At 41.9% G+C, this 19,265-nt stretch overlaps 1 protein-coding gene across 3 annotated transcripts in view; it reads right to left on the bottom strand.

Moving 5' to 3' along the window:
* Positions 1 to 2,237: 2,237 nt before the first annotated feature.
* The window catches only part of LOC138612869 (CUGBP Elav-like family member 2), a 29,258-nt gene continuing 12,230 nt past the window's right edge, over positions 2,238 to 19,265 (bottom strand). For 2 of the 3 annotated variants that reach the window (XM_069686361.1, XM_069686363.1), the window contains exons 3-13: positions 16,848 to 16,930; positions 15,127 to 15,175; positions 14,472 to 14,606; positions 13,465 to 13,544; positions 12,052 to 12,213; positions 10,047 to 10,110; positions 9,190 to 9,324; positions 8,471 to 8,596; positions 7,808 to 7,984; positions 7,543 to 7,689; positions 2,238 to 7,023 (exon numbers count right to left, since the gene is read on the bottom strand). In XM_069686361.1, the coding sequence (XP_069542462.1) occupies positions 6,896 to 7,023; positions 7,543 to 7,689; positions 7,808 to 7,984; positions 8,471 to 8,596; positions 9,190 to 9,324; positions 10,047 to 10,110; positions 12,052 to 12,213; positions 13,465 to 13,544; positions 14,472 to 14,606; positions 15,127 to 15,175; positions 16,848 to 16,930 (1,286 nt within the window). In that variant the 3' untranslated portion in view covers positions 2,238 to 6,895. The remainder of the gene's footprint in view (positions 7,024 to 7,542; positions 7,690 to 7,807; positions 7,985 to 8,470; positions 8,597 to 9,189; positions 9,325 to 10,046; positions 10,111 to 12,051; positions 12,214 to 13,464; positions 13,545 to 14,471; positions 14,607 to 15,126; positions 15,176 to 16,847; positions 16,931 to 19,265) is intronic. The other variant, XR_011309714.1, reaches the window with a different exon arrangement.

The raw sequence follows: 19,265 nt of genomic DNA, 5'->3' as shown, positions 1-19,265 counted from the left end.
ATTTTTTTTTTAAATAAAATTTGCTTTTGTATGTTGATGGTTGATTTGTATGGTTGCTCTAAAATCACCCATTACCCTATATATTTCAGCACATAAACAAAACACAGAGTACAATTATCTCAAATTGTACAATAGTTTAGTTAATACACTTAGTTACTTTCAATAATTGGCAAATGTATTTGAGTTTTCACACAGTTCACTTTTTAATCAGATGTGTAACCAACATTCCCTGCAGTGTCTAAAGCTTGCACATAGGGCCAATATTTAGAGCCAATGAAGCATGGGCCTGCGATTTTCTACTTTATTGAAGGATCCTTACCACTGGATGGAGACATTTCACAGCATTTCCTAATAGAAGGCAGAAGTTAAAAACATACATGTCTAGTGAACATTTGCTCCTTATATAAAGTCATAGGTTCATTCAAATTTCATCCATGTCCATGGATTCTGTTGGAGAATAGACAGACTATATTTGTTGCTTCTTCAGTACATTGTTTTCATGATGAAATCAAAGATTTGGTTTCCAGTTTTCCATGTCAAAAATGTTGGTTTTTGTTTCAAACCTCTGAATAGTGTATCTCTACTAAAACGTTATGTTTAGACATAACATACATTACATTACCGAGCAAGGTGATCTTATTGAAAATGTTATGAATAATGACATCTGTATTACTTCTGAAATATTACAACTGAATCCCCAAGCTCAACTCCAAAGTAATATTTTAATACAGAGAAAGGTAGCTTATTTCATATAAATTCAGCAGCAGAGGAAACTGTTTAGTAAAAGAAACAGAGACACCAGTGTTATCAGACCAAGTTTTAATGCTGCAGAACATGTCGTCTTGTTTAGAGGGTGAGGCTCTTTCATTTATTCATTTTATTCCCGAATTGAAATAAGTCTCTTGTCTTTAATATGCCATATTATTTTTGGTGCTTGAGCTCATTCTCTCTGCATACAGATGGTCAAAGGTGCTGCAGAAGGGTACGCTGGGAAATAAGTCTTGAGTAGCTGAGGCAGGTGAGTAACGTCCAAACTATAAACAATTCACTAATAATAACCTGAGGAAGATAACATTGCAGGCTGATAATATTTATTATGTGTACAAGGAAAAGGGAGTCTTTACTGCAATGACGATTGTTTGAATATTTAACAAATGACAGTTTGATAATGATTGACCCCAGTATGAGACGAGTTCATCACCGATGAGCTGGAAAACTACACGAATCAGGGAAGTCTGATCTGTCGGCAAGCTGCACCTCCTCACGTACGAAGTCTCTGAACATTAGAATTTTTTTTTTAAGATTTTCAGGGTTCTCTGAATTTTATTAGAGCTTTTCTCTGGAGGAATGCTGCAAGTAGTATTTACTTACATTACCAAATAATGTGATTGTCATTTCGTCCTAGGATAACTCCAGTGACAAACAGATGCAAAGCCTCATATTTTGAGGACTCAGGCAGCAAATGTTTGGACCCTTACTTGATAAATATTTCATTATTGATTTAATGTTTAAGTCAGAAATTCTGTTAACAAGGATCCAGAGCCCAAAACTATGAAAGTTTCATGTCACAATTATCCTGTCAAAAATGCTTTTACAAAATTATCCCAATAATTATCTTAATGTTTAAAATACTTAATAAAGGCACTAAAACATAATGGAGTCTGTGTAGCTTAACTTTTGTTGAACATTTTTATTGCTTTTTAGGGGGGAACACCTGTTAGTGAAAAAGATTACCTGATAAGCTAATCAGTGATCATAGGCTCCCCTTGCATAAATAAAGGATAAATAGACAAACTGATCCATATTGGACTGTTCGTCAGCAAGTGAGACAGCTTTTAAAAGTCACTCGTGAGGATATTCACAATCGTCCCAATTCACGATTACCCTGATAATCAAAATTCACCATGATCGATTTATAGTGTTTTTTATTGTGATCTTCAATCATATCCAATGTCATCCCAGGATTTATGTAAACACCTTAGGGTGCAGCTTCACAGATGTGTAAGAGACCCATTCAAGAGGTAAAATGGCTTTGTTAAGTGAAACACAAACGGACACCTGGGAGTTCACATAAAGATTAAAATAATCTCCCACATCTGTTACGGCTCAGAGATAAGCAAAGAGAAGCACAACGAAGAGAAACAAGTTAGCGAGACAGGACACACTGGGGGAGGGAGGGGGGGTTTGTAAAATGCCTTTACAACACTGGACAACACAACGCACAAAGACACACAGTCCATATTAGGGGATATGGTTTAATTTGGAGACAGAGGCAAAGAAACACACCACACATGAACAAACATTGACCAAAAAAGAACACAGAGTCTTCGGCTACACACTCCGCTATGGGAAAAAAAAACCGGAAAAAAGTCTACACAGGTAAAAAGCAAGGCTCAAACTAAACAGATATTAACTCTTCAACTAAGACAATTATCCACACAAGTAGTCGAAATCCTGACGACCATTAAACTATGTTGTGGACAGCACAAATACTAACATGAAACTTACCACGATTTTAGAGGATCCCAACCCCCCCGAAATGGAAACTGATTAACGAGGTGAGAAACATGTAGTCAAATCAAAATCAGGCATCTTTTAGAGACGACAAACAAAAACAACAACAAAAAAAAATTGCTTGACACCACCAAGAGGCCAAACTCGAGACCTGGTCAAGGCGAGGCCACATTGAGAGGCCAGACAATTTTTTTCCAATATAGATTTTTTTCTTTAATTTCCAATATAAAAAGCTCCACTGGTACAAAATACATATGAACAACCAGTTGTAGAAATTGGAAAGCCTGTTTTTTTTCTTCTTTTATCTTTTTCAAAGCCCACCCAGTTTCAAAAAAACGATATTGCCTGAACAGAAAGAACTATTGTATGTTTAACACAGATCACATCAAGATGCACCCACTTTGGCTTTCATCAAGACAAGGAAAAACATCTATTAAATTATTGGTGGAACATGAACAAAGTCCTACCGATTATCAGACAAGAAAATAAACACGAGATTTTTTTTCTCTCCTCACTTTTCTTTTGGATCAAGACAATATCTATAGAGATGCAAAGCTACCACACTGTCAAAAAAAAATAGCACTTCAGAATATGAAAACACAGAACAAAGAAAGTGATTGTTAGAGCTTGAACAGGATTTGTGATGGAAGCCCCTGAAGTGAGTCAAGTTCCTGTTGAGACCGCTGTGGACTGTACATTGTGCTTTTTTATTTTTTTTAATATTCATTCACAGTAACACTTCACCATACTCTGCATATCGCCCCACACCTGCACTCGTTTCAGTGTTTAGACACAATATCATTTAAGATCTTGCTAACATGGCACCCAAGTCGCCTTTTTCTTACTTGAGCTCGTTCGTGACTTTACTCGATACAATAAAATCCCCCTCACGCATCCGATCACCAATTGTTTGTATCGCAAAGTGTTACAGTACACGTGTTCACACTAAGAAAGCGGCTTAACCTTCAAATGTATAGGGAAGTTTATTGTTTATCTACAATTTCTTGAAACAACTGTTCAAATTGAGTACATCACAATACACATTTACCAATAACTCAACACACAGAGTGGGAGGGGGGAAAAGGGGGGGGACATGAGCAGGTGACAAGAGCGTTCATGACACTGGCATAAATAGACAAAAAGGCTAACTGCAGCAATCTCTAAACCAAGGCCTAATAAGGATGTGTAGGCAGTTTCTAGACGTATATATGGCACTTTGAATATTGTATTGCATTTGGATAGAAAAAACACACCGTAAAAAGCACATGCCCATATTAAAAAGTGAAATCAGTGGTACCTTGAAAGTTTTGGGATTATAAATCACACACAACATTCTGCAAAAGTGATTAGCTCCCACAATTGTGCTTAACGTTTCTCTTACAAAACTACAACACTTTCTTCGAGCACTGTTTCAAATTTGGTACCTTTTTTGTTTTTTATTCTTTTTATTTTTTTGGATTATTTATATGTATTTTGAATAAAGAAAAAAACAAAACAAACCCAAACAGAAAAAAGGTCAAATGGTGACAATTGTGCACTGTGTCATAATCCTGTGTGAGTGTCTAGTTTCACACACAAAAAAAGCCCCTGAGTTGACAACTCTTTAGCGCCATCAGGTACGTAGTTTTAGGGAAACCTTCTTTGGGGGGGGAGGGGGGGTGAAGTGGCTGTTATTCTGTAGTACAAACAGACGAAATACCACCCCAGTAAAAAAAAGTGTAAACTTTGTGCTGAAAAAATGGAATGTATTTGTAAACCAACACTACTGTGGTGATTTTAGAAGTATTAATGTGCTGTGCATCGTGTACGACTGAAACATGAGACTGGAAGTCACTTAAAAAGAACAATCAGCGAAACGTAAAAAAGCGTGTGAGTGTGTCTATAAAATGTGCAGAGACCCACAGGTCGTGTGTTGTGTGTCCAGGTGATCTCTTCTTCAGGGGCTCCCACATTTGCAATCACAGAAAGTTTATTGTTGTGTGCTGCAGTGTGTGTGTGTGCGCGTGTGTGTGTGTGTGTGTGTGTGTGTGTGTGTGTTTGTGTGTGTGTAGAGAAAACTAGGTTAATATTACAGGAAAGTATCTCGTGTGAATTGAAAAAACACTGAGTTTGACACATGGGCACTTTAACAACAGAAGAAAACAAAGAGACATTGTCTGGCATCTGTATGATTAACAGACATTGTAAGTCGTCATCTTTCAACATGAGGCATCCAAACTAAACCAAAGTGAAACATCCATTAATTAAATTATTAATGAGAAATTCACAGAAAGTCTACAAGACGTACCGTGGAAGTTGAACACTTAATTTTCTTTAACGCAGAAAAAAACAAAAAAAAAACTCTACATACTGTGACCCTTTAAAAAATTATATTTTTTCCCAGAAATTGAAATTACAATTAATGCAGAGGAATTTTTCACTTAGTGTGTTTTTAATTTACTAGAAACTCAAACGTGTCAAACGGTCACATTGATCAAACTGATTTTTAGTCCTCTTTAAAAATGCAATACACTGAAGACCCCCCCGACACAGATGACATTACAACATAATCTACAAAAAACCCAAAGTTTTGCCTGGGTTCTGTTAGTTAAACTTCTATAGATTCAATGGTATAAAATATAGGTAATCTAAGTGTGCATTTAAACCACAGATTGTCTATTTGTGAATCAGTTCTAAAAAAGTTGACTCATGTAGGTAGTCATTTCTCCGAACAGAGCAAATGTACCTTTTATTGTGCCATCAATAGTTCAAAAAAAGGTAAATACACTGGATATTTTCGCAAATGAAAGAAAATATATCTTTAAATAGCCTTGGTTTAAGTCTTCACACTGCCTGCTAAATGTAGAGATCATTACAGAGCACTGAGAGGGCTTTTACTGGTCAGACTTTCAAAAGTGTTGGAAAGTGGTCTGTTTTTTTTTTTTCTTAAGAAGCCACCATATTGCTAATGGCACCAAATAGCACAGCTGTGTGCCAATCCCTGTATTCAACTTTCAAGTGAACTTTACTGAGAGAGGTAAAAAGAAAGCAACATAAAAAAACAAAGCTAAATTAAAAATAAGAAATCCCACAGGTTTTTAAAACATTCGCAAAAACAAACAAAAAGGTCTCTTAAATGAATTCAACGCAGGTACGTTTTCACATTGATTTGCTTGACCTCTCTCCCACCTGTCACATTTCTATACAGAAAAACAAAACCAAAAAAAAAAAAAAGAATATACATGCAGAAAAATCAGGTTGAGCTAAGGTCAAGGGTCAGTGGGTGGCCAGGTATTGGTCAGGCGAGCTTAGAGAGACATCACAGACAATGGTGGGATGATGAGGCCAGGAGTTTGGCTTGGCTTTCAACATCATGAAGACATGCTAGGCTAATGATGAGCAAACAGGCATGGAGATTTGTTCTAAAAAAGGAACAAAAACATGAAAGGAAGAGACAGAGAGAGAGAGAAGACAAAGAGGAGAGAAGAGAAAGTTAGGGGCACAGCACAAGAATCGTTTAGCCATGAGGCACAAAAAACAACAAAAACAAATCACCACATACAGTAAGGACAACGTGATAAACATTTCCCCCCCTTCTCTCCCGACACACAAAAACAATACACAGATTTAAGGAAAGTGACACCACCAGGACATATGGCAGAGACTCCAACATGCACAAACTGTATACTTGGCACCCAAAGAGATCCATCTAGAGCCAGTCCCTTGAGGGAGACTTGGATGATGGATGGAATGACTTGAAGAGGTTGTTAATAGAGCAAAGAGAGAGAGAGAGGTAGCCTAGCTTGACATGGCTTACAGAACGACAGCGAGAATGAGTGGGAGACAGAAAGGGGAGAGATGGAGGGGGAGCAAAGATTGAAGGATTTAGAGTGCAAAAGATTTTCACATTGAGGAATGGGAAACGAACGAGACAGACTACATGTAGGAAGCCAAAAGCAGGTTGAAGCTCTGGGCTCAGGGTCTACTTGGCCTGGCTGCAGCCCTTCAACACAACAGCTGATCCTTAGTCAACCTGTCTCACTTGACCTGAAGGCAATGAAATGGTATGGAAACACACCTGATGCTCTCCACTACTTACAGTGACACAAAATACCTCCAGCGAACACTGACTCCAGTGATAGTCATAAATAATCATATACATTAAAATATTTAATCCGACTCAAATTACATGATAAAACCGCAGGAATGAAATACAGCAAAATGTGGAAAGATCATTGCAACCACTTTTTTTTTTAGGAATAGAGCGAGTCTCCCTCCTGGTGTGGGCTCCTTTCCCCCTGCCCCCCTGAGTCTCTGCTGTGTTGACCTTGGCTGGAGGGTGAACTTACCCTAGCAGTGCTAGCATTAGAGCTGGGGAGGGGGGGAGGCCCCGGGGCTAGGATCAGTAGGGTTTGCTGTCGTTCTTGGAGCGCTTCAGCTGAACCTTCAGCCTCTTCATTCCGATCTGGAAACCATTCATGGCCTGGATGGCGGCTTGGGCAGACACAGGATTGTCATAGCTGACGAACCCTGAGAACAAAAATGTGGAGGATATACATTAGATACACTTAAAGAGGAACTAAACACCTGCTTATCACTTCAACGCAGACCACTTATGTGTTAAGAAGTAAATTAAAATGTTTTGATTTTCTAAAATTAAAGTTGTAAAGGTGTATGTAACAAAAATTCTATGTTATCTAGATGACCAGAGACAGCATGTAGAAGCTGAACGTCTTTCATTTGTTTTGGTCAGAGAGAAAAAATAGAACTCCTCACACCCCTGAGAGCTGATTTCTATTTTTATGTGCCTTGTAGGAGGGGGCTTCCCAGACTGCAGTTAAGGTCACATTGTCTTGTACTTCAAGGACAGATTGTTCAAGGCAAGATCACAGATTTTACACAGATTTCTTTTCTCTTTTTGTTCAGACTCCACTCCACTAGGACATTTATGGTGTCACAATTAAAACCTAATTTCCACAATACAGCATGGCAGGGTGGAAAGGTTACATACAGGGAGCTTCAGAGGGTCACTGGTGCCAACACACTTACCGAAGCACTTGCTCAGATTGGTCTGTTTGTCAATGAAGACTTTGGCGGAGACCACATTTCCAAAAGGCATAAACATCTGCAGGAGATCCTGGTCCCCAAACTCCTGGGGCAGGTGGTAGATGAACAGGTTGGCGCCCTCTGGCCCTACTCCATTTGGTAAGAAAATCATGAACTCAAGTTAGATGCCTGTTTGGTTACAGTTTGTATTATTCAGTTTGAAGATGTGATGGCATAGCACGTTGGTGGGTTCAGGGGAACTTCTCACCTTCCTTCTGGCTGCCAGCAATGCTCTGCTGCAGCAGAGACTGGCCGTAGAGGGAGGGCAGGGCGGAGGCTGTGTACTGCTGCATCCCTGAGTAGGCCTGGGTCAGAGCGTCCATGGAGCTGGCTGCTGACCCGTTGGCCATGGAGGCTCCTAAGCCTCCATTCATGGCCCCCATACCTGAAAAAACAGAAACAGATTTATGTGTTGTACACACAGAACTCAACCATTATATAAGCTACAGAAAATGTCTGTATTTAAAGCTGCAGTAGATGTTTGGGAACACCAGGGGGCAGAAAAACAAACTTTACTTGTCACGTTGGACTGCCTGGACACTTTATAAAAGGTCCTCTATTAAATCATGTGCTGTGCATTCTTAAACAATCCAGTACAACAACTTCGACAAATGCTCAACCTTAACAAAGCTTATGATGGCCAGTTGAAATAACATATTTGTTATTACTATGTTCTAAGTGAGTGGTGTTTTACTGGACTGCATCATGTTATTAAATGAATGATCTCCCTCAGATTCTTAAATAGGACAAATGTTAGATCCACCTCCCAATACGTCATCACAATACATCTTCAAATTATAACCACTAAAAAGCTTTGTGCTTTGTAAAATCACACAAGCTCACATCCGTCTTTTCAAAAGGACATTCTTACCACCGACGCCGCCGGTGAGCGCGTTGAGGTTGAGGCCGACTGAGGTCCCCGTGAGACCCTGCAGGGTGCCCAGGGATGCCAAGGTGCTCATGGCAGCTCCAGCGCTGGACCCTGCTGTTGAACCGGCTGTTCAAAGGAACAATAAAAAAAGAACATATGGGTTATCACAGGGGGCGACTTCCTCATATTCACAATGTCCTATATCCATCTAAGTGTCTGGCATCTTTACCACAAATTGTTATGGTTATGAGAGGATGACACAGCAGAGGGGGCAGTTAAAAATCTGTCTCTTAACGAGAAGAGGTCATTACCGCAGCAGCAATATGCTAAACTCAGACAGATGGAGCCAATGTATATTTACACAGATTAAAGGGAAATGGGGGCTCTCATAAAATTTGATATGAGGGTGATTAACTCCCATAAAATAAATGAGGAATGGCCGATGGCCGTTAGGCAAATAGCGGGTAAGATGGTTTGCAGAGCAGTTAGTACCATCACAGCAGCAAGAGGGCCAATTGTGATATGCATGTTGATTTTTATTCAGAATTAGATTTAAGTGTTATGTGTTCATAAACATACATATCAGACACAATTAAAACCAAAAGAGGAAAAATCGCAGTTCTAACTGAACTGAAACAAACATGATCAGCTTCACCTTCAAACTGCACGTGCAGTACATACACAAAGTATAAATGCAGCTCATGTTAGTGTCTAATTACCTGGACTGGCCAAGGCTCCCAGTGCTGCACTGTTTGTAGAGAGGGCGCTGGTGGAAGTCGGGCTGCCAGAACTCTGGGCTGCAGCCGCAGCGGCAGCTAATGTGGCCAAGTTCTGCAGCTGAAGGGGATTCACACCTGCATGAAGAAGAGAAACAGAGGTGATTATCAATGACTTTGAAACAGAGGGAACAAACTTCTGCAGAGTAAAAGCAGAAAGAAGACACCTGAAGATATGATGTTCTATTGGGACTATGCAAACTGAATCTATGCAAACTTCTCCTGGATTCAGCACGGCTTTCTTGCAATCACCGTCACTGCCTAGCAGACTCCTGGTGGTCAGGTTAACATCTGATCCAACCTTAGACAAGTATCTTTGATTATCTGTATGAAGCCAAAGCACTCTTTTGTTTTTCCAATCATATTTGGGCCATTACGTTTGGCATTATTGTACTAAAAATCATAGTAATGCTTTTTGTATCTTCACATGGGTTGTTTTGGATAATGCAAAATCTAACCTGAATTTATATTTCAACATATAACAGCTCTATAGCTATGGAGTGTGCCCTTTCTTGGTTTAAACATTGGTCCTTTTCCTCACAGGTCTATTGCTCTTCAAATGGACCAGGTCATGATTATATGGGCTGTGCTCGTCTCAAAGTAGCCTTCAGAGAGTTAGAATAGCAGTGCTGATTATTACTGAGCTGCTGATCTAAAAGAGCAATGCCATTTACTGCAGTGAAACCATGTGGGCGTACAGCACTGAGTCACAAGGTTGGTGACGTGAAAGTGCCGGTTTGTTCTTTTATAAAAGGATGACTTAAGAACGGTTGACACGACATGTGAAGAGGAGAACTCACCTCCTAGCCTCTGAATACCATTGAAACTGCTCTGGTTACTGGTGGATGTGGCCTGCTGGAGCAGCTGTGGAGGACAAAGAAGGAAGAAATTAATTCAGGAATCAAATAGGGGGACAAATCTTAAATGATCTACCGTTTAATTCTTATCGCTCATCTTTCTGAATATCAGAAAAGGGTTGACAATTTAGTGTTGTCATTATACATTTAATGTTATAGAAATGTTAGAATCTTGGACTTTATACGCTCTTAATTTTGTTTTCTTAGTGATTTTTATTTGTTTATTGAGAAACAGAATTGATTGGTGATTTAGGACCCTTTTACACCTGCCATATTAAGGTGTGTGTGTGTGTGTGTGTGTGTGTGTGTGTGTGTGTGTGTGTGTGTGTGTGTGTGTGTGTGTGTGTGTGTGTGTATTTAGATTAGTCTTTGTTTCCAGGGCCACATGCAAAACAGGGTTGACTCTCTTCCTCTCCATGAGGAATTGGTAATGCACCACAGGATGTTTAGCAAAGTGCAGACCTAATTTTTCTTCTGGCTGTTAATTTAAGTCATGGATAGTCGTTGTTAGTGTTAGTTAATGCTATATAATCTAACACTAATGCAAGCATGAGTCGAACAGCAAGCGAGACAAACGTTTATCGCCCTCCCGGGCACTAAATCAAGCCGTTCTCTAGCCCACACAGATCATCCTGTGGCTGAACTGCTCAAGGATCAGATTAGATATCGCTGGAGCTTTTTCCCTTGATGCTTTAATGAGATGGAGAACCGTGACTAATTTCTGTGTCCGTCGTAATCGAAAGGAGAGATGTGGATTAAGATTTCTATCAACTGGTAAAGTTGTACTACAAGAGGGCCAAAGATTACATATGGAACAACTTTTCAAACGCTATCCGGCCCATTCAAGAGGTAGAAAGTGAGGAAGTGTAAATCAGGCCTTCGTTTGAGGTGCACGGCAAGGCAACTTTATTTATAGAGCATCATTCATACATAAAGCAATTCAAAGTGCTTTACACAATGAAAAACTGAGTATTAAGAACATTAAAAAAAATGCGACACAAACCAATTAGATTAGAAGAATTAAGTAAAAATGTAGGTGGGGCGACAGGGCAGGGGCAAGGTTTGTACAGATACTCAGACACTGTCTGGTATGTTGAGAAAATATCACCAAATGACGACATGAATTTCATGAGACGTATCCAGTCCAATAGTTCAAACTTCTTTTCTTTCTCTACTGAAAGCACAAACCAAAAGGCTTTATATCTTTGGTTTAGCAGTTCATGCTCTGTCCGTGTTTAAGTCACTTGTTCACTGGTTTAGAAACAGAGTAGCACATGCAAGTCACATGCTGGTGTCCTTGAGCCAGAACACAAACTGAAAAACACCATATATTATGTCAAGTTCTGGTCTTACCACTGTGTTATACATCAAATGATTATATAACCTTTTATTTATTCACTCACCACACTCTTTATATGCATCAGGCCTTATATAAGCGAGTGGTAGTTTAATACCAATTACAACATTTTCACAGTATCATAAAATGGCTGCTGCATTTCCATCCAGAACCATCACAGTCACCATTTAACAAACAGCAGGTTTCAGGAACACCTGACACTAAAACTTGAAACACCACGTCACTAAGAAAGAAACCAGCCTCTGTGACAGCTTTCCTGTTTGTGTAGGGACTGGTTGGTCTGTTTGATGTGGTGCATTAGTCGTGATCTTTCAAAGTGTTAAGGTCCATGTACAAAGTACATCCTCACAAGTCAACATGAATTAATCCCATCTATCTGACCCCCTCTATACAAACTTCACACATTATACAGCTTATATATAAAAAGCATTGCCTGATATGACTTCTTTCATATTGTCAGGTAGTTGGGTTTGTCTGTACACTTGAACTTTGTAGGTCAAGAGGCCCATACAGTCAACAGAAAACGAGGCACATGAAAATACATGAGTAATTGTGCAGCACAGCAGGGCTGCATGTTCGAGAAACACTTACTGCCAGGTACTGCGGTGTGAGGGTCCCCAGGCCGGCCAGGTTTCCCCAGGTGGAGGCGCTGTTGAGCTGCTGAATCTGCTGTACTAGCTGCTGCTGCAGGCGTCGCTGCTCCTTATCTCTCTGTGTGTCTGCGAACTTCACCACCAAAGGTGAGGAACAGCCCTGAAGCAGTGAAGAGGTCACACACGTCAGAACAATTCACATGCACAGAGAGGAATTCAATATTTGTTGGCCAATGCAAGGACACAGTCATTGCTAGGAATTTTTAAAAACCGAGGGGGGGTCTCATCTATGCCTCAAGACACTTTCTCTTTATGCCTGTTGCATTCATATCAAAGCTAACACACAGAGGACATCTGCCATGCATAGCTGAGCCAGGCTACATTCCAGAGAGGGGCACGGGATAATGCTGCAGACAGTGAATCTTTCTAGCACTATGAGGAGCTGAATGGAGTCCACAGACAAGCAGACAACAGATGGAGACAACACTCAGAACATGACATTCAAATGAAGATATATCAGCAGACAAGAAAAATGCATTATGACACACACACACACACACACACACACACACACACACACACTCACACACACACAAATAAACAGTCACATTCTGTTCAGACAGACGCATGGACACAAGGCATGCGGTGCAAAAGTCTACAGAGAGTTGAGAGCTAGACAGGGACGAGGCCGGACAGGGAAAATGGCTTCTGCACCAGCAGCACCTCCCTTGGCAGCAGAGAATTTGGGAGGCTTTGATACAGCGGGGTAAATAGGTGGCACCACCACTGGGGCCTGCGTTTAATCTGGTAGGAGAAGTGTTATGTTTGGTTAGGCTGCTAATTAGACTTGGTCTGATGCTTCACTGGGGAGCCTCTGACCTGCTAGCTGTCAAATTACTGCTGCTCCACTTCCACTAAGACACCATTGGCTACACAATGACATGGACCCAGTTTTTGAAGAAATCTCATAGGGTAGATAGCTGCTCCAGAGTGGGTTAATTCATTGTTAACCTATATTTGATGGTGTGGGCTCTTTTCCCTGTGGTCCAAAATATAGATGTGTTATGGCAGACCGAGGTGGCTAGGCTCCAAAATATGATCATCATCAATAAAAGAGATGCATTTAGTTCAGCCCAAAATTAGACATGACAGCAGTTCTCATTGTGTCCTGTTAGCTCCAGTTTCAGCAGCTATATAAGAGGCAATGTTTCAAGTTTTATTCAATTATTTTGCAGACGACAATGTAATTTTGTAATTGGCAAGAGTGGTTTTTTGGAAATGACTCATGCTCTGTGATGAATGGACGCCATCTGCTCGGACAGGCTCTTCATCTTTCCAACACAAGGGGGCAGCAGAATGTATGAGGGGGGGAAGGGGGGAAATGAGAAATAGGTGCTAAGGGGTACAGTACCTCCATAGTCTGAGAGTGATGCATGGTTTTGATTGCATTCTGTGCCATTGCCCTGGTAGCAAATGTGACAAACGCACAGCCTGTAGGGGGGGAACAATAGGAGAGGGGGAAGGGGGGAGGAGGGAGGGACAAGAAGAAACAAAACAAGACAAAAGGTTTGGACAACTCGTTATGAACCCCAAAAAAACACATTACAGTACAGAAAATGGCAACTCCCAAGCACACAGAACCACCCTCACTGGTTAGCACACGGAGAAAGAACACAACAAGGAGAACAGTAACACATGTCACATGAGCACAGTGATCGACGGATTAAATTGCCACCCAAAGAGGCTCGATTATGTGGTGAAACAGTCAATGTGATTTTAAACACATAAAATGCAGACATAAATACACACTGGAAGGCTTTGATTTGCTAAAATACGCGAGATCTCCGAACATCAAAGGGGTATTATGGTCCATTTCAAATCGTTGTTACATTGCGTACCTTTACTTAAAACAGCAGAATGTTACGGGCTACTATCTCTGCCGTGAGGTTATATCACATACATCAACACGAGAGCCTCGTGCTGCCTGCTGTCTGAGGCTTTATGCAGCAGAGAGGTATGTAGGAGATGCAACGACAGGCTAATTCTAGCCTTTGTAGAGTGTGATGAAGGAGGCGGTAAAGGAGGAGCTGAGCTGAGCCGAGCCGACTGCCAGCTGAGCCCACGAACACCAGCAGCCAATGGTTGCCAGGGCGACGGGCCATTGTGTCGGACAGCGAGTGCGGTGGCCCTTCAATGTGAGATGTGGAGGCTGAGTGTAACAGTGACGGGAGGATAGACTTTGGGGATGGAATGGGTGCCACTGGAGGTGAATAGCACTTGATTTGGGGGCGGAGGGGGTTGATGTGAGAAGTAGGGAGGGGCCTGTATGAATACTTGATTAGAGTATGTACTCTGCCTCACTGAAGGCGGCAGGCGGTGAGGCCAAGAACAAACTGCCTGCACTGAGCGCACACCTACCTCGGCTCTGACCATCTGGTCCCCGGAGGATTCGGCACTCTTCGATCTGTCCGAAAGACGAGAACATCATTCGGATCTCGTTCTCGCCGTATTTCTTTGAAACCATTCCGATGAAGAGTTTTCTGTCCTCTACCGCTGCAGACGGATGAAACAGAACAGGTATTCAGTTAAACCCAAACAATCATCGAGCTATAAAAGGGGCAGTTAAATCAGCCGATAAATCATGCACATCCTTTCTCATGCTGCCACATTTTCTACCTCTTACTCAAGGTACCAGCTACTTGTACAAATCTCTGCAACTAGCAGTTTGCCTCAGTGTCGACTTCTTCAGACAGATGACTGTATCCTCCATTTGTGCTGTCCTCCAGATCCTCTGTACCTGCTCCACTCTTCTCCCCATGGAGCCTTTTAAAGCCCTTAATCCCCCTAACCCCTGACTCCATATAGAAAATTGTGTATTGCTGTGCATTCCCTGAACTAAGTCCCTCTTAGGCCTTCATTTTGGCATTGAATAGACATACAATCCAGCCCCCACTTCCTTTAAAATCTCACATCCCGCTTGTCAGGGCTGAATCTTGCTCTTCCTATATTTCTCCTACACAGACATCATCTCTGTAACCTCCCTTCAATTGGCGTCACCCTGCATTTCACTTACCACTTGTTTTCTCACTGTCAGCGGGTTTCATCTGGATAGGATGATGCATCTGAAACAAAAGGGTAAAGAATTGGTTAACATGGCTCATGTCACCATTATAAACTATGTAGGTGCTTGGCCTCGTTATCTCTCATCACAAGGGTCTCATAACTTCACACTCAACCCCTCCAACCACCTTCAAGCACACTCTCTGCCTCCCGTCTTGTTCTCTCACACTGAGACCTTCATCCCTCACCACGGCCAGATTCAGGAGGAAGTGTCTGAGTTGATGGTGAGGATCAAATTCTCTAGTATCCAATTTCACATCTCGCTGTATTGTAGGCTTGTGATTGAACCTATCGATTGTCAACTTTGCTCTTCTTAAGTACAATCTTTCGTAGCTGGTTGAGCCAGCTCTGGACGGCTTTCAAAACATACAGAGTTTTTGTTTGAGTTAATACGTTTCTTTTACCCCCTGTTTAACATTATATCACACACAGAACAAGGTGCAGCAAATGGGAGCAGTTAAAAATGTCAGTTGTCAGTCCAACATCTCTGAACATGACGAAGTTTAGAAGCTGTGATCATTGTGCGAGAGATAAAAATGCAGAACTGCTTTAAAATCTTTTATTTTACTGACGTTTAATGTTCCCTCTGTACAAGACGACTCACATAACCTGTGAGTATATATCCAGCACATTTACCTGCCATGCTATGGGAAAGAGAAGGAAACAAATGTGGCTCGTGATATGCCTGAGCAGGTTGTACTTATGAAAAAGTGGTGGGTTTGTTTTTGACAAGCACTAAAGACAAGCAGACAGATGGCCTGCTCAGTATGGGCACTGGCTAGCGTTGCTGACCAAGGAGAGCGAGGCACAGAAGGGAGAGAAAACTGGAACAGGGAAACAAGCTTTTGTACTGTCACGCAAACCAAACTCAGTCACCTGCAGTCAGTGCCAGTAACAGTATGGCTGGGGATTGGGATTCGAGAGCTGAGCCGTTAGACCACACTTTATTTGAAATGTCTGGCTGATGGATAGTCCTCCGCTGAAGACGAGCTACGACTGTATACTCAGCCCGATAAGCTCATTTATCAACCCGGTTCAATATTTACCTGTAACCTCACTGACAATGGCTCCTTCTCCAATAGACTAGGCTATTGATTTAATTGACTGCTGGAGTTGTTTGGTATAGATTTAATTGATTCGAAGGGAGAGTAATTTAGAGCGCTGTATAGGCAGGGAAGATTTGTAGAGGTTTAACAAGCTATTGCATTTATTCCAGTTGACTGGGCTTTAATCTCTCTGGATGAATCAGGTAAGGCATTAAGAGACCACAGGCCGCCTATCCTGAACCTGCCTCCTTTTATTCCATTAACTTTGGGAAATAAAAATGTAGATGTGCATCAATGATTCATGAAGACAAGCATTAATAATTTGTTCCACTTTCCTACAATAGGTACCTTTGCCTGAGAGAATAACCTGCTGCCTGGTCAAGCACAATTTACCTGATACCTGCATGTATGTGTGTAGGGTCAGCTGGCTTATCAATTGAGTATGCTGGGGTTCAGGGCAGTCCTCTGTGTGGTGTTAGTGCATAGTGGGGGCAGAGATATTTCTCAGGCCAGACATGCAGTTCAGTGAGCCGAGAGCTCATTATCGGCCGGCGCACGGCTCACAGCCTGCACCGGGGATGTAGAGGGGCTCAAGCAGCTAAAAGCAGCCCATACAGTGCTTACTCACCCCACTTAAGGTCTTTATGTTGTGCAGTGCATTCTGGGCCTCCAGTGCAGCTTTCCTTGTATAAAAAGTTACAAAACAGCATCCTGCAGAGAGAAAAACAGGGACAAAGAAAGGGCGGGGAGAAGGAGACAAAAACAGCATTAAGAACGCAGCACATACAGACAGTAACTGTAATCCAAGGACTGCTGCAGAGCAGGAAAGAAGCTAAATGGGATGATGAGGGTATGTTCTCTGCATATCATAACAGAAACATGTGACAGGATATTCTTAGCACCATGCTGCACACAGCTCGTGTAGGAGCTTGCAGCGAGGACACAGGAGTAATGAGATAGTTGAGGGCTGTTGTGTGACATAGCCATAGAGATGACCACAGGGTTGGAGAGCTGTCAGGAGGCACTGATGCACAGTACGCAGGTCAACAGAGCCCAGGCATGCCAGGGCACAGTATCAACACATCAGAGGGAGTGATGCGGCATTACATAAGAATCCAAATCACATAGAAAGATACATACAGGAGGCATGAAAACAGCACAAAGAGACAAGAGGGAGCGGGAGTGGGAGCAAGGAAAAGGAATCATGGGAGGAGGGAGGTGGTGGGGGAGGGGGATGAAGAAAAGAAGAGCGGAGGAGGGGGAGAAAAAAAAAAAAGCCTCTCATCCTTCCGTCCCAGCAGACCGCCAGTGGCGTTCCAGCCTGTCAGTTTCACTGGGCTGGGGAAGTGGAGCACTGCAGCGTCTCTGACCTACATAGTGTGTATTATGCTGTTACTGGAGCTCCCAGGCCGCGGGGAGGGCTGTTGAACTCTAATATGCATCGAGCTGCTCTCTTCTCTCTCTCACAACCAGCTGAGCTCTCTTTCTCTGCTGCTTAGCCCTGCCTCCGATTTACTGGGGCTAAATAAACCATCCAGAGAGGCGTGATAGTTATCAGATGATTTTTTCATGACCTGCAGTAGATGTGACCTAAAAAACAACTGCAAATCTGATGGCTCCTCAATAGATCTGTGGTAAAGTAAACAACCAAATTGGAATGGGATTACTGCACTTTCAACGTCAAATCAAACAGAAGCAAGATTGACCAAAAAAGAGGGGATACTGTGATTTATCTGCCATACAAATAAAGAAACAGATTTCATCAGGCCGTCCTGCTCTGATAAAAACTTCCACCATTTTCCCACCACTGGAAGAGGAGGATTGATGGGTTTGGGGGATGCTGCTGCAACAAATTCAGCTCACACAGACCGGGTGAGCCAAAGACTGCTGTGATCAGGCCAGATTATCCATTAGAATACATTAACATTGCATTAACATGTCAATAGGCTATCACAGCTGACACCCCACATAGAACAGGGGAGGGTTCTGCTTAAAAAAGGGGGGCTTTGAACTCTTCAGCCTCTACAGAGAAGTGCACAGTGCAGGCTGTATATTAATATACACATAGCACAAGAAGCACCCTGGAGATTTCCTGGTATACCTTCAAACAAAGTCAGAGTATCTGATTTTGTTTGATGTGTGCATTTCTTTGTAAAAAAAGATCATGTGAATCAAGTGCTGTCCTAGTGACAGGTTATGATGCCATTAGGGAACGCTCTTTGACCAAAAGGCACAGAATTGAGGAGAACAAGGAACCAAATCTTAATCAAGAAATACACATTTTCATTGGCATACTGTATGAAGACAGAAAACGATACAGCTAACCAGTTAAAATGGCACTTGACAAGACAACAAAGAGTAACCATGTTGCTCTCTGTCAGCTGCATGATTGACATTTGAATGTATGCTAGGGAAAAAAGACAGAAAGGCAAGATGTCTGTCTCAAAGTAGCAGCATTGCTGTAAGTATGGGGGGAGGGGAGTATAAGAATATACTGCACTAAATGGGTAGAATCACAGAGCAACTAGACAACACTCTCGCAGACCGTCTGCTATGAAGATTGTACAGACTCAATTAGCACCACAGCTTGTTACAGGCCCAAACGAAGCCAATGCTTCTGGAAACACCTCAAAAACTACAGGTGAGGTTTGGTCACAGCCCTTTAATGGCAGCCAAACAGCTCCATTTAGACACAGAGTCCAGCATCAAACTGAGCCCCAACACATTAAAACCCTGGAGTGGATTAGTGCCTTTAACCACGGTGAGTCACCCAACCATCAAGGGAATTGAAATTTGGGCGATGTTGTAAACCCCAGACAGTTACATCAGGGAAAATGTCGTTTATTTTATTCACCTGCAGTTAGTTACGGGAGACTGAGCACTTGCAGTGGCACTTTGCAGCTCTCTGCAGACAGCAGGCTTCCACTTCACTGTCTCCTCTAATTGCAGCCTAAACTGAATCGCTAAACTCGAGCACCATTTCTAAGTTGAGCGCATCGATAGATGTCTTGATGGAAAATTGCAGTTGAGTAACACTTCCTTCACA

This window comes from Semicossyphus pulcher, unplaced genomic scaffold (assembly GCF_022749685.1).
Source record: "Semicossyphus pulcher isolate SPU_LCO1_2020_fin unplaced genomic scaffold, fSemPul1.0.p SCAF_8, whole genome shotgun sequence".
Taxonomy (NCBI): domain Eukaryota; kingdom Metazoa; phylum Chordata; class Actinopteri; order Labriformes; family Labridae; genus Semicossyphus; species Semicossyphus pulcher.
Note: the sequence above shows the minus strand (reverse complement) of the source record. Positions and strands in the feature narration are given on the sequence as shown.